Source organism: Carcharhinus amblyrhynchos, unplaced genomic scaffold (genome assembly GCF_965287045.1).
Source record: "Carcharhinus amblyrhynchos unplaced genomic scaffold, sCarAmb.v2.hapA scaffold_719, whole genome shotgun sequence".
Lineage (NCBI taxonomy): Eukaryota > Metazoa > Chordata > Chondrichthyes > Carcharhiniformes > Carcharhinidae > Carcharhinus > Carcharhinus amblyrhynchos.
In genome coordinates this window covers 31727-47500 of record NW_027650459.1, presented here as the reverse complement: position 1 = coordinate 47500, position 15774 = coordinate 31727, and the positions used below count along the sequence as shown (strand labels likewise).

Below are 15774 nucleotides of genomic sequence, written 5' to 3'. Positions count from 1 at the left end.
AGAGAGAGAGAGAGTGATAGAAGAGAGAGAGAGTGATAGAAAGAGAGGAGAGAGTGATAAAAAGAGAGAGAGAGTGATAGAAGAGAGAGAGGGAGAGTGATAGAGCTCACATATAAAGACACGACTGTGGAGATGTCGGGTGTTGGACTGGGCACAGTAAGAAGTCTCACCACACCCGGGTAAAGACCCTGTAAATCCTCACACTGCACCATTACCTTGTGATTGTGTCTCTGTCTATATTTACCGAGTGTGAAAGCTCCGTCTCCACTCACCCGAGGAAGAGCAGCGCTCCGAAAGCTCATGATTCCAAATAAACCCGTTCACCTTTAACCTGGTGTCGGGAGACTTCTTATCACAAAGATTAGACAGGGAGACAGAGGAGAGAAAGGAGAAAGAGAGACAGCAACCTGCATTTATATAGCACCTTAAAAATATCCCCAAGTACCCACAGGCCTATTACCAGAACCAGAATTAACACTGATGTCTCAATATCAACCATACTGAGCTCCTTAGGATCTGCTGTGTGTCCCTGGGGTCTTGGCTTCAGTGGTTATCCCTTAGTTAACAACACTACAAATATATTCTTTCACGGGACGTGGGTGTTGCTGGGCTGGGCCAGCACTTATTGCCCTTCCCTAATTGCCCCTTGACCTGAGTGTCTCGCTCGGCTGTTTCAGAGTTGAGAGTCAACCACATTGATCTGGAGTCACCATGTAGGCCAGACCGGGTAAGGACGGCAGATTTCCTTCCCTAAAGGGAACCAGACGGTTTTTCCATACTCCAGAACGGTTTTAGGGTCACTTTGCTATTCCTGGGAGGCATCTCCGCACAAATGGGCCTCTGATTCTCCTAATGGCTAATTGTTAATTTCAGGAAGTGTAAAGGAGAACATGCCCCTGTCTACATCAACGGGGACGAGTAAAAAGGGTCGAGAGCTTCAGGTTTTCAGGTGTCCAGATCACCAACAACCTGTCCTGGTCCCCCCCATGCTGACGCTACAGTTAAGAAAGCCCCACCAACGCCTCTACTTTGTCAGAAGACTAAGGAAATTTGGCATGTCCACTAGACTCTCACCACCTTTTTCAGATGCCCATAGAAAGCATTCTTTCTGGTTGTGTCACAGCTTGGTATGGGCTCCTGCTCTGCCAAGACCGCAAGGAACTACAGAAGGTCGTGAATGTAGCCCAATCCATCACACAAACCAGCCTCCCATCCATTGACTCTGTCTACACTTCCCGCTGCCTCGGGAAAAGCAGCCAGCATAATTAAGACCCACACACCCCCGGACATTCTCTCTTCCACCTTCTTCCATCGGGAGAAAGAATACAAAAGTCTGAGGTCCCGTACCGACCGACTCAAGAACAGCTTCTTCCTGCTGCTGTCAGACTTTTGAATGGACCTACCTCACATTAAGTTGATCTTTCTCTACACCCTCGCTGTGACTGTAACACTACATTCTGCACGCTCTCCTTTCCTTCTCTATGAACAGGTATGCTTTGTCTGTATAGTGCACAAGAAACAATACTTTTCACTGTATCCCAATACATGTGACAATAATAAATCAAATCAAATCCTTCTCCCCTATGTACTCTATGAACGGTATGCTTTGTCTGTATAGTGCACAAGATCCCAATACATTTGACAATAATAAATCAAATCAAATCATTGGCTGTCAAGAGCTTTGAGACACCCTCAGGTCTCCAAAGGCGCTATAGAAATGTAAGTCTAAGGTAATCTCTGATGCCACCAGCAAGCTTAGACGTCCAACCAGTTCCTTGCTTGTTTATTGGTTTATTCTGCATTTAGGACAATATCAAATATTTTAGAATATGCAAGAGTTTGAGAGTTGTGAATATCACACAATGTGTATCATCAAAGTGTATCCACATTGTCCGATGGGATTTGGTCCTGGCCCTCGTCGGTCCCTCGAGGTCTTGGCTGCCCCTCTTCCTGTTGGCCTGAAGTGGCAGATCTTGGCACTGGGGAGAAGGGTGGACCTTCCCCCAGTCACGGCCGCTCACCATGGTTACTGCCTCGGCACCTAGCTCAGTGATTCCTCATCCACCTGTTTCTTCCAGGCCTGCCTTCCACACCCTGGAAACAAAGGTCACACATCAAGGGCAGGGACTTCCCCATTCAGAGCATAGACTGGGGTTGGTGATCAGTGACTAGCCTCAGGGATCAGTGTTGGGGCTGCACTGTTTACAATTTGGAGTTGGGGACATAAGAACATAAGAAATAGGAGCAGGAGTCGGCCATCTAGCCCTTCGAGCCTGCCCCGCCATTCAATAAGATCATGGCTGAAATGAAGTGGATCAGTTCCACTTTCCGCTCTCTTCCCATAACCCTTAATTCCCTTGTCGATCAGAAATCTATCTACCCGCGACTTAAATATATTCCGCGAGGCAGCCTCCACCACTTCAACGGGCAGAGAATTCCAGAGATTCACCACCCTTTGAGTGAAGAAGTTCCTCCTCAACTCTGATCTAAACTGCACCCCCCCTTATCTTGAGGCTGTGCCCTCTAGTCCTGCTATCCTTTCTAAGCAGGAAGAATCTCTCTACCTCTACCCTATCCATCCCTTTCATTATCTTATAAGTCTCTATAAGATCCCCCCTCATCCTTCTAAACTCCAACAAGTACAGACCCAGTCTATTTAGTCTCTCTTCATAGTCCAACCCCCTCATCTCTGGTATCAGCCTAGTGAACCCTCCCTGCACTCCCTCCAAGGCCAATATATCCTTTCGCAAGTGCGGCGAACAAAATGCGGGACCATGTATAGTGTGTCAAAATTTGCAGATGACACTAAGATGGGTGGCGAAGCAAAGTGTGCAGAGGACGCAAAAGGATCTAGATAGTCGAAGGGAGTGGGCGAGGGTCTGGCAGATGGAGTACAATGTTGGTAAATGTGAGGTCATCCACTTTGGTAGGAATAACAGCAAAACGGACTGTTGTTTACATGGTAAAAAATTGCAACATGGAGAGGGATCTGGGTGCCCTTGTGCAGGAATCGCAAGGAGATGGTTTGCACCAAGGATTTAAGAAGGCAAATGGAATTTTGTCCTTCATTGCTAGAGGGATGGAGTTTAAAAACAGTGAGGTTATGTTGCAGCTGTATAAGGTGCTGGTGAGGCCACACCTGGAGTACTGTGTACAGTTTTGGTCTCTTTACTTGAGAAAGGATATACTGGCACTGGAGGGGGTGCAGAGGAGATTGACTAGGTTGATTCCGGAGGGTTGGCTTATGAGGAGAGACTGAGTAGGCTGGGGCTATACTCATTGGAATTCAGAAGAATGAGGAGAAATCTTACAGAAACATATAAGATTATGAAGGGAATAGATAAGGTAGAAGTAGGGAAGTTGTTTCCACTGGCGGGTGAAACTAGAACTAGGGGGCATGGCCTCAAAATAAGGGGGAGCAGATTTAAGACAGAGTTGAGGAGGAACTTCTTCACCCAAAGGGTTGTGAATCTGTGGAATTCCCTGCCCAGTAAGGTTACCTCACTGAATGTTTTTAAGACAAGGATAGATTTTTGAACAGTAAAGGAATTAAGGGTTATGGGGAGCGGGTGGGTAAGTGGAACCGAGTCCATGAAAAGATCAGCCATGATCTTATTAAATGGTGGAGCAGGCTCGAGGGGACAGATGCTCCTAGTTTTTATGTCTCCCCCAACACAGGAATGGTAGCAGGCAGGGGCCAGACCATACAAACATCTGCTGACTTCAGGAGGAGATTTCCAGCCTCAGGGCGAGTGCAGCTGGAAAATCTCACCCCATTGCTCTGTGCCCTCACGTACTCGGGATGTTTCTCCTTTCATTGGATGCGGGCATCACTGAGCAAGGCTGGTATTTATTACCCAACCCCCTAATCACCTCTCGAACTGAGTGTCTCGCTCAGTCGTTTCAGAGGACCAGCTAAGAGTCAACCACGCTGCTCTGGAGTCACGTTGTAGGCCAGACCAGGTAAGGTCAGCAGATTTCATTCCCTGAAGGGGACATTAGTGAATTAGCGAATGGGCAGCAGGGTGACACAGTGGTTAGCATAGCTGCCTCACAGCGACAGGGACCCGGGTTCGATTCCCGGCTTGGAGTCACTGTCTGTGCAGAGTCCGCACATTCTCCCCATGTCTGCGTGAGTTTCCAGTGGTTGCTCTGGTTTCCTCCAACACATCAAAGATATGCAGGTAAGGTGGATTGGCCATGCTAAATTACCCCTTAGTGTCCAAAAATGTGCAGGTTAGGGGGATTGGCCATGCTAAATTACCCCTTAGTGTCCAAAAATGTGTGGGTTAGGTGGATTGGCCATGCTAAATTGTCCCTTAGTATCCAAAGATGTGTGGGTTAGGTGGATTGGCCATGCTAAATTGTCCCTCAGTATCCAAAGATGTGTGGGTTAGGTGGATTGGCCATGCTAAATTGTCCCTTAGTGTCCAAAGATGTGCAGGTTAGAGGGATTGGCCATGCTAAATTGTCCCTTAGTGTCCAAAGATGTGCAGGTTAGAGGGATTGGCCATGCTAAATTGTCCCTTAGTGTCCAAAGATGTGCAGGTTAGGTGGATTGGCCATGCTAAATTATCCCTTAGTGTTCAAAGATGTGCAGGTTAGGTGGATTGGCCATGCTAAATTGTCCCTTAGTATCCAAAGATGTGTGGATTAGGTGGATTGGCCATGCTAAATTGTCCCTTAGTATCCAAAGATGTGCAGGTTAGGTGGATTGGCCATGCTAAATTGTCCCTTAGTATCCAAAGATGTGCAGGTTAGGTGGATTGGCCATGCTAAATTGCCCCTTAGTATCCAAAGATGTGTGGGTTAGGTGGATTGGCCATGCTAAATTACCCCTTAGTGTCCAAAGATGTGTGGGTTAGGTGGATTGGCCATGCTAAATTGCCCCTTAGTGTCCAAAGATGTGCAGGTTAGAGGGATTGGCCATGCTAAATTGTCCCTTAGTGTTCAAAGATGTGTAGGTTAGGTGGATTGGCCGTGCTAAATTGTCCCTTAGTGTTCAAAGATGTGCAGGTTAGGTGGATTGGCCATGCTAAATTGTCCCTTAGTGTCCAAAGATGTGTGGATTAGGTGGATTGGCCATGCTAAATTGTCCCTTAGTGTCCAAAGATGTGCAGGTTAGGTGGATTGGCCATGCTAAATTGTCCCTTAGTATCCAAAGATGTGTGGATTAGGTGGATTGGCCATGCTAAATTGTCCCTTAGTGTCCAAAGATGTGCAGGTCAGGTGGATTGGCCATGCTAAATTGTCCCTTAGTATCCAAAGATGTGCAGGTTAGGTGGATTGGCCATGCTAAATTGTCCCTTAGTGTCCAAAGATGTGCAGGTTAGGTGGATTGGCCATGCTAAATCGTCCCTTAGTGTCCAAAGATGTGTAGGTTAGGTGGATTGGCCATGCTAAATTACCCCTTAGTGTCCAAAGATGTGTAGGTTAGGTGGATTGGCCATGCTAAATTGTCCCTTAGTGTCCAAAGATGTGCAGGTTAGGTGGATTGGCCATGCTAAATTGTCCCTTAGTATCCGAAGATGTGTGGATTAGGTGGATTGGCCATGCTAAATTGTCCCTTAGTGTCCAAAGATGTGCAGGTCAGGTGGATTGGCCATGCTAAATTGTCCCTTAGTGTCCAAAGATGTGTAGGTTAGGTGGATTGGCCATGCTAAATTACCCCTTAGTGTCCAAAGATGTGTAGGTTAGGTGGATTGGCCATGCTAAATTGTCCCTTAGTGTCCAAAGATGTGCAGGTTAGGGTGCATTGGCCATGCTAAATTAACTCTCAGAGGGGATTAGCAAGGCAAATATGTGGGGTTATGGGATAGGGTCTGGGTGGGATTGTGTTCGGAGCAGACTTGATGGGCCGAATGTCTTCCTCGTGCGCTGTAGGGATTCTACGATCGAGATGTGTGTTTAAAGACAATCCATGGTAGTTTCACGGTCATCGTTGCCGAGACTACGGTCTCGTCTAACTGGTTTGTCAAAAATTCCCTTCTGCCTGTGATGTCATGAGTCGCAGTTGAAATTTCAACACCAGATTTTATTGATTGGACTTGAACCCGTTTCCCCAGGGCTTTGAGCTTGGGCCTCTGGATTACCACTAGGCCAGAGAGTGGGGCAATGTGCAGCTAACACTGTCAAGGAACTGTCAAACTGGGTCCTCAGCGGCAGCCGTGCCTGAGTCTGGGGTCCAACGTCAGTCGCAATCTTGGTGTTGGAGGGACGGTCTGAGAATATGATTGTAGGTGGTCACCCTCAAAGCAGTGACAGCTTGCTAGAGATCTGAGAATTGGTCACCAGGCGAGGGTCTGGTCAGGGAGGCAGAGAGAGAGGGCAGGGCTGGGAGGGAACTCACGTGGAGTGTAGCCCCCCCCCCAGCATTGGTTTGATGGGCTGAATGGCCCAGTGGCTGAAACCTTTGCGTCTAGACACCCCACCCCCGCCCCGCTAGCTAGCAATCCCTTCTCACCTTTTCGCTGCAGGGACAGATACAGAGACACAGACATCAGAACGATCACCAGCGACACAAAAAACACTGCCACAATAGTGTTGGTCCTCCCACTTCCCGCGGAGAAACCAGCCGGACTCCCCTTCTCATGAGTCGAGTTCCCCCAGGAGTTCCCAGCAGCCTCAGAGTATTTCAGAGTCCCAGGTTCAGCGATCCCTGGAAGATAGCACATCGGTGAGGGTCCCCTTCCAATCCTGTCGCCCTCCGTGGAATCCCTACAGCGCAGGAGGGGGCCATTCAGCCCATCAAACTTGCACCAACACTCCAAAGCATTCCAGTCACCCCACACAATTTAACACGGCCCCACACAATTTAACACAATTTAACCTAACCTGCACATCCTTGGACACTAAGGGGCAATTTAGCATGGCCAATCCCCCTAACCTGCACATCTTTGGACACTAAGGAGCAATTTAGCATGGCCAATCCACCTAACCCACACATCTTTGGACACTAAGGAGCAATTTAGCATGGCCAATCCACCTAACCTGCACATCTTTGGACACTAAGGAGCAATTTAGCATGGCCAATCCACCTAACCTACACATCTTTGGACACTAAGGGACAATTTAACATGGCCAATCCACCTAACCTGCACATCTTTGGACACTAAGGGGCAATTTAGCATGGCCAATCCCCCTAACCTGCACATCTTTGGACACTAAGGGGCAATTTAGCATGGCCAATCCCCCTAACCTGCACATCTTTGGACACTAAGGAGCAATTTAGCACGGCCAATCCACCTAACCTGCACATCTTTGGACACTAAGGGACAATTTAACATGGCCAATCCACCTAACCTGCACATCTTTGGACACTAAGGGGCAATTTAGCATGGCCAATCCCCCTAACCTGCACATCTTTGGACACTAAGGGGCAATTTAGCATGGCCAATCCACCTAACCTGCACATCTTTGGACACTAAGGGGCAATTTAGCATGGCCAATCCACCTAACCCGCACATCTTTGGACATTAAGGGGCAATTTAACATGGCCAATCCACCTAACCCGCACATCTTTGGACATTAAGGGGCAATTTAACATGGCCAATCCACCTAACCCATGGACTGTGGGAGGAAACAAGAGCACCCGGAGGAAACCCACGCAGGCACGAGAGAATGTGCAAACTCCGCACAGACAGTGACCCAAGCCGGGAATCGAACCCGGGTCCCTGGCGCTGTGAGGCAGCAGTGCTAACCCACCGTGCCACATGTTTACCAGGAGATTCAGAGCCTCAGCCAGTACTGGTTACCCTCTCTGCCTTCCAGAGTCCTCCAAAAGGAGAGATGTGTGAGTGTCGTTGATATGAATTGCAGAACAGCACATAGGGAGGCCATTTGGCCCTTTGTGTCTGTGCTGGCTCGGGTACAAGAGTAATGTTAGTGAGTGCCACTTGCCCTGGCTGCCTTTTCCCCATGCAGTCTGCAGATTACCCCCTCCCCTTGAAGGGGACATTGGGGAACAGGGTGGGTTTTTCCAACAGTTGAGGGTTGCTAGATTCCAGATTGTGAATTGAAATTTCCGCAGTGGGATTCGAACCCCACGTCTCCAGGACGTTCGCCTGGGCCACTGGATTACTGGGCCTAGTGACATTACCTCTGTCTCTCCCAGATAAAGTGCAGTCAAAACCTCAGCTTCCTCCCCCCCCCCGCCCCCAGGGAGGGGGCAGCGAACTCTGAAGTCTGCTCACCCTGACCGTGTCGGGAGAAAAGGAAGGAAGGGAGTGGGAGAGTTACCTGGTGGAATGATCTGATCTGTCGCTGCGGTCTCACCGGTCTGGACTGGAAGGGAGACAAAAAAATGGAAGAGATTTCAGAACCAGAGACAGTGCCTGGGGACAGGGTTAACGTTACACACCCACCCAACAAATCCGCTCGGGGGTGGGGGGGATAGAATTCTACGTGACACATCTGGTAGATCATCCCTTGCTGGTCAATTTGAACTGATCTGATTTATTATTGTCACATGTATCGGGATACAGTGAAAAGTATTGTTTCTTGCACACTATACAGATAAAGCATACCATTCATAGAGTACATAGGGGAGAAGGGTTTGATTTATTATTGTCACATGTATTGGGATACAGTGAAAAGTATTGTTTCTTGTGCACTATACAGACAAAGCATACCATTCATAGAGTACATAGGGGAGAAGGATTTGATTTATTATTGTCACGCATCAGGATACAGTGAAAAGTATTGTTTTTTGCGCATTATACAAAGCAGACCATTCATAGAGAAGGAAAGGAAAGAGTACAGAATGTAGTGTTACAGTCACAGCGACGGTGTGGAGAAAGATCAACTTAATGCGAAGTAGGTCCATTCAAAAGTCTGACAGCAGCAGGGAAGAAGCTGTTCTTGAGTCGGTTGGTACGGGACCTCAGACTTTTGTATCTTTTTCCCGATGGAAGAAGGTGGAAGAGAGAATGTCCGGGGTGTGGGGGGTCCTTGATTATACTGAGAGAGAGATAGTGAGGGAGAGGCAGAGAGATTTAATGAGGGAACTCAGATCCCTGTCCAGGTTCTGCACTGCGTTAATCTAACATTCTCACTCGTCTTGTCCCCTGATGTGGGCTGGAAAGTGAAACTGTTGAGCTCTGATACAGCTCGCCCTTTCCCACACTCTCTCTTTGTTAGACCTCGCTTACACCCTCCTTACACAGAAGCTCTGAACGTCACCTTCACCTCTGATTTAGGATCTGCTTGAACTCACTCGGCGTCTCGCTGATAAACAAACATCCTGCTGAGCATTGCTGTGCAGTTTATCTTTGCAGCGCACTGTGTCACTGTCTTTATTCACAGCAACCTTCCAGTTCTTATCTCAATAATTACTGCCATTATCTCAGCCGATAGTTTTGTACTTGGTCTGCCTTGTTGTCAAATGAGGGGCATACACGCGATGGGTTGTACTTGGGCTGCTCTTGGTTGTTTCGAGAGTAGCCAAGAGCTTCACGTCGTCGTGTGCGCTTAAACTGGACCATCTGACAGGCAACACGACAGCTCAGTGACTAGCACTGTTAGCTGTGCAGACACATGGATTTGGGCCGGCGTCTGTGGGAGTTTGCGCATTCTCCCCGTGCTTGCGTGGGTTTTCTCCGGGTGCTCTGGTTTACTCCCACACCCCAAAGATGTGCTGTTAGGCTGATTGGTGTAACAAATTGTCCCTAAATTAGTCTTCCCTCAATGTGGATGGCCATAAGCATAGATAAGGGTCATGGGTGGAGAGGGGACTCATAATGTTAAAATGGCGGCGCGGGCTCGTTGGGCCAAAGGGCCTGTTTCCCGGGCTGTGTTGTTCTTTGAACTTGTTCCTGGGGGATGTGGGTGTCACAGACGAGGTCAGCACTTATTGGGCTGAGAGTCTCTCTCGTCCATCTCAGAGGGCAATGGGGTCTGGAGTCACATAGAACATGCAGGACAGCAGATTTCCTTCCCTAAAGGGACATTAGTGAACCAGATGGGTTTTTACAACAATCATGCCTGATTTTGGTTTGATTTATTATTGAGACATGTACTGGGATACAGTGAAAAGTATTGTATCTTGCGCGCTATACAGACAAAGCATACTGTTCATAGAGTAAATAGGAGAGAAGGATTTGATTTGATTTATTATTGTCACATGTACTGGGACACAGTGAAAAGTATTGTTTCTTGCGCACTATACAGACAAAGCATACTGTTCATAGAGTATACATGGGGAGAAGGATTTGATTTATTATTGTCACATGTATTGGGATACAGTGAAAAGTATTGTTTCTTGCGCACTATGCAGACAAAGCATACTGTTCATAGAGTACATAGGGGAGAAGGATTTGCTTTATCATTGTCACATGTATTGGGATACAGTGAAAAGTATTGTTTCTTGCGCACTATGCAGACAAAGCATACTGTTCATAGAGTACATAGGGGAGAAGGATTTGATTTATTATTGTCACATGTATTGGGATACAGTGAAAAGTATTGTTTCTTGCGCACTATGCAGACAAAGCATACTATTCATAGAGTACATAGGGGAGAAGGATTTGAGTTGATTTATTATTGTCACATGTATTGGGATACAGTGAAAAGTATTGCATCTTGCGCGCTATACAGACAAAGCATACTGTTCATAGAGTACATAGGGGGGAAGGATTTGATTTATTATTGTCACGTGTATTGGGATACAGTGAAAAGTATTGTTTCTTGCGCGCTATACAGATAAAGCATATTTTTCAGAGGCCATTTGGCCCATCAAGTCTGCACCGAATACAATCCCACCCAGGTCCTGCCCCCCCTATCCCTACATATTTTACCCACTAATCCCTCTAACCTACATATCTCAGGACACTAAGGGGCAATTTCTTAGCACGGCCAATCAACCTAACCCACACATCTTTGGGAGGAAACCGGAGCACCTGGAGGAAACCCACGCAGACACGGGGAGAATGTGTAAACTCCACACAGGCAGTGACCTGAGCTGGGAATTGAACCCAGGATTCTGGAGCTGTGAAGCAGCAGTGCTAACCCACTGTGGTACCGTGCCGTCCACTGTCTGTATAGCGCGCAAGAAACAATATTTTTCACTGTATCCCAATACATGTGACAATAATAAATCAAATCCTTCTCCCCATGTACTCTATGAACAGTATGCTTTGTCTGTATAGTGCGCAAGAAACAATACTTTTCACTGTATCCCAATACATGTGACAATAATAAATCAAATCCTTCTCCCCTATGTACTCTATGAACAGCATGCTTTGTCTGTATAGTGCGCAAGAAACAATACTTTTCACTGTATCCCAATACATGTGACAATAATAAATCAAATCCTTCTCCCCTATGTACTCTATGAACAGCATGCTTTGTCTGTATAGTGCGCAAGAAACAATACTTTTCACTGTATCCCAATACATGTGACAATAATAAATCAAATCCTTCTCCCCTATGTACTCTATGAACAGCATGCTTTGTCCGTATAGTGCGCAAGAAACAATACTTTTCACTGTATCCCAATACATGTGACAATAATAAATCAAATCCTTCTCCCCTATGTACTCTATGAACAGCATGCTTTGTCTGTATAGTGCGCAAGAAACAATACTTTTCACTGTATCCCGATACATGTGACAATAATAAATCAAATCAAATCCTTCTCCTCATGTACTCTATGTATTCATAGAGTACATAGGGGAGAAGGAAAGGAGAGGGTGCAGAATGTAGTGTTATAGTCACAGCTAGGGTGCAGAGAAAGATCAACTTAATGCGAGGTAGGTCTATTCAAAAGTCTGACAGCAGCAGGGAAGAAGCTGTTCTTGAGTCGGTTCGTGCGTGACCTCAGACTTTTGTATCTTTTTCTTGGCGGAAGAAGAGAGAATGTCCGGGGTGCGTGGGATTATGCTGGCTGCTTTTCCCGAGGCAGCGGGAAGTGTAGACAGAGTCAATGGACGAGGCTGGTTTGCTGATGGCCTGGGCTACGTTCACGACTGTTTTGCAGTTAACACGAGAAAGGACGCAAGCGCCGGGAAACAGGCCCCTCGGCACAACGAGCCCGCGCCGCCATTTTAACATTACCAGTCCCCCCCCTCCACCCATGACCCTTATCTATTGTTTTATGGCCATCCACATTGAGGGAAACTAATTTAGGGACAATTTATTACCTCCAATCAGCCTAAGAAGCACATCTTTGGGGTGTGGGAGGAAACCGGAGCGCCCGGAGAAAACCCACGCAAGCACGGGGAGAATGCGCAAACTCCCACAGACACCGGCCCAAATCCATGTGTCTGCACAGCTAGCAGCGATAGTCACTGAGCTGTGGTGTTGTCCAGTATCTGGTCCAGTTTAGGCACACACTAACGACATGAAGCACCAGGCCAATCTCGAACAACCAAGAGCAGCCCAAGTACGACCCATCACGTGTATGCCCCTCGTTGGACACGAGGCGGACCGACTTAAAACCTGTGGATTAAAAGAGAGGAAAGACATTGGCTGAGAGAGCACAGCATGAATGAACCGGAAAGGGTCAATTGAGTTTATTGAACAATCAAAGGCCCTCTTTTCGCAAAACACTAAGAGCAGCAAGTGTGTTTATCTGCAGTGTAATTAAATTAAGAGGGGCCCCGCACTTTAAAGAGCAAAATGTCAAAAAAAATCGGATGTGATGGAGCGAGAGGGAAGTGTCGAGGTTAGTTTTGTTGAACTAGACTTGAGGAGGTGGTGCCGGGTATATCCTCACTGGATTAAGTAATACAGAATCCCAGGACAATGCTCTGTGGGGGTGCGGGGTAAGGAATGACAGGACGGACGCGAGTTCAAATCCCAAATCGGCAACTGGTGGAACTTAAATTCAATTCCTTCACAAAAATTGGCAGCTGCTGTCGGTCTTTCCTCTTAGGGACCAAGTAGAAAGGGTCAAGAGCTTCAAGCTTTTAGGTGTCCTGATCACCAACAACCTGTCCTGGTTTCCCCCCCTCCCCATGCTGACACTATAGTTAAGAAAGCCCCACCAACGCCTCTACTTTCTCAGAAGACTAAGGATGTTGTTACGACTCTCACCAACTTTTACCGTTACACCATAGAAAGCATCCTTTCTGGTTGTATCACAGCTTGGTATGGGCTCCTGCTCTGCCCAAGACCGCAAGGAACTACAAAACGTCGTGAATGTAGCCCAGTCCATCACTCAAACCAGCCTCCCATCCACTGACTCTGTCTACACTTCCCGCTGCCTCGGGGAAAAGCAGCCGGCATAATCAAGGACCCCACACACCCCGGACATTCTCTCTTCCACCTTCTTCCATCGGGAAAAAGATACAAAAATCTGAGGTCCCGTACCGACCGACTCAAGAACAGCTTCTTCCCTGCTGCTGTCAGACTTTTGAATGGACCTACCTCGCATTAAGTTGATCTTTCTCTACACCCTAGCTATGACTGTAACACTACATTCTGCACCCTCTCCTTTCCTTCTCCATGAACAGTATGTTTTGCCTGTACAGTGCAGAAGAAACAATACTTTTCACTGTATCCCAATACATGTAATAAATCAAATCCTTCTCCCCATATACTCTATGAACAGTATGCTTTGTCTGTATAGTGCGCAAGAAACAATACTTTTCACTGTGTCCCAGTACATGTGACAATAATAAATCAAATCAAATCCTTCTCCCCTATGTACTCTATGAACGGTATGCTTTGTATAGTGCGCAAGGAACAATACTTTTCACTGTATCGTGTGTATGTGAACCCACCCTGTGGTACACAAGCCTGAACACATTAGCATTCCCCGGTGGTGGGGGAATATTCTACACTGTACAATTCTTAGCCCCACCCGAGTGTTCTGGGCAAACAATAGCGCAATTAAGATTCCACAGTGGGTGTTCACCTCCCATTAGAAGCTTGTTTAAAGTTTATTTATTAGTCACAAGTCGGCTGGCATTAACGCTGCAATGAAGTTACTGTAGAAATCACCCACTCCAGCGCCTGTTTGGGTAACACTGAGGGAGAACTTACCACCCTAACCAGCGCGTCTTTCGGACTGTGGGAGGAAACTGGGCACCAGGAGGAAATCCACACAGACACGGGGAGAACGTGCAAACTCCACACAGTCAGTGGCCCCAAGCCTGGGATCGAGCCCGGGTCCTTGGAGCTGTGAGGCAGCAGCGCTAACCACTGTGTCACCGGGCCATCCCGTCAATTGTTCCAGGCCCAGCGTGCCACTGAGGGAGCGCTGTGTGTTCGGAGATGCTGACTAGAGCCCAAAACATGAAAATCCAGACTCCCCGGGGGTGGCAGAGTGGTTAGCACTACTGCCTCACAGCACCAGGTACACAGGTTCAATTCCTGGCTTCCAAAGATGTGCAGTTTAGGTGGATTGGCCATGCTAAATTGTCCCTTAGTGTCCAAAGATGTGTAGGTTAGGTGGATTGGCCATGCTAAATTGTCCCTTAGTGTCCAAAGATGTGCAGGTTAGGTGGATTGGCCATGCTAAATTGTCCCTTAGTGTCCAAAGATGTGCAGGTTAGGTGGATTGGCCATGCTAAATTGCCCCTTAATGTCCAAAGATGTGCAGGTTAGGTGGGTTGGCCATGCTAAATTGTCCCTTAGTGTCCAAAGATGTGCAGGTTAGGTGGATTGGCCATGCTAAATTGCCCCTTGGTGTCCAAAGATGTGCAGGTTAGGTGGATTGGCCATGCTAAATTGCCTCTTGGTGTCCAAAGATGTGCGGGTTAGGTGGATTGGCCATGCTAAATTGCCCCTTAGTGTCCAAAGATGTGCAGGTTAGGTGGATTGGCCATGCTAAATTGCCCCTTATTGTCCAAAGATGTGTAGGTTAGGTGGATTGGCTATGCTAAATTGTCCCTTAGTGTCCAAAGATGTGTAGGTTAGGTGGATTGGCCATGCTAAATTGCCCCTTAGTGTCCAAAGATGTGCGGGTTAGGTGGATTGGCCATGCTAAATTGCCCCTTAGTGTCCAAAGATGTGTAGGTTAGGTGGATTGGCCATGCTAAATTGTCCCTTAGTGTCCAAAGATGTGCGGGTTAGGTGGATTGGCCATGCTAAATTGCCCCTTAGTGTCCAAAGATGTGTAGGTTAGGTGGATTGGCCATGCTAAATTGTCCCTTAGTGTCCAAAGATGTGCGGGTTAGGTGGATTGGCCATGCTAAATTGCTCCTTAGTGTCCAAAGATGTGTAGGTTAGGTGGATTGGCCATGCTAAATTGTCCCTTAGTGTCCAAAGATGTGCGGGTTAGGTGGATTGGCCATGCTAAATTGTCCCTTAGTGTCCAAAGATGTGTAGGTTAGGTGGATTGGCCATGCTAAATTGCCCCTTAGTGTTACCCGGGAACAGCCGTCAATCAGGATGTGGTGTCTCGGGGATTTTTTCCACTGTAACTTGTCACTCACAGTGTGAGCCGACGTGTGAGGCTGATAAATAAACTTTATATAAACTCCCCTTCCTGCTGCCCCCGGGTCCCAGGTGGTCTGTGTCAGATCGCGGGGGATTGGGGGGGGGGGGGGGGGGGTGGGGGGGGTGCCTGCTTTCTGAGTAAATAGATGTCCCTTCCCCACCCCCACACCCACCACCTTTCACCGACACAGGAGGCTGTGGTGTGGGGCCAGCCTGAGGGAAGAGGCCGGTTACCGTGGAGACTGAACGGGGGCCTACCTGTTTCCGTCAACTGGAAGAGAAGCCCAAGAGTTGGGAGCAATTTGACAAGTTTCATTTGCCTGCCGGGTCGGACTAAACCAACTCGGTTTAGTTTGGCGACAAGAATTTCCTGCGTCTTCACCAGGGTGGGAG

At 47.6% G+C, this 15774-nt stretch overlaps 1 protein-coding gene across 1 annotated transcript; it reads right to left on the bottom strand.

Annotated features, from left to right (window-relative positions):
• Positions 1 to 1767: 1767 nt before the first annotated feature.
• Positions 1768 to 15774, bottom strand: LOC145339882 (uncharacterized). The gene is made up of 4 exons (XM_080184419.1): positions 15640 to 15774; positions 8239 to 8283; positions 6464 to 6658; positions 1768 to 2094 (listed from the first exon to the last, which is right to left on the bottom strand). The coding sequence occupies exons 1-4, from the start codon at positions 15695 to 15697 to the stop codon at positions 2042 to 2044; spliced, it is 351 nt and encodes a 116-aa protein (XP_080040545.1). The 5' UTR covers positions 15698 to 15774; the 3' UTR covers positions 1768 to 2041.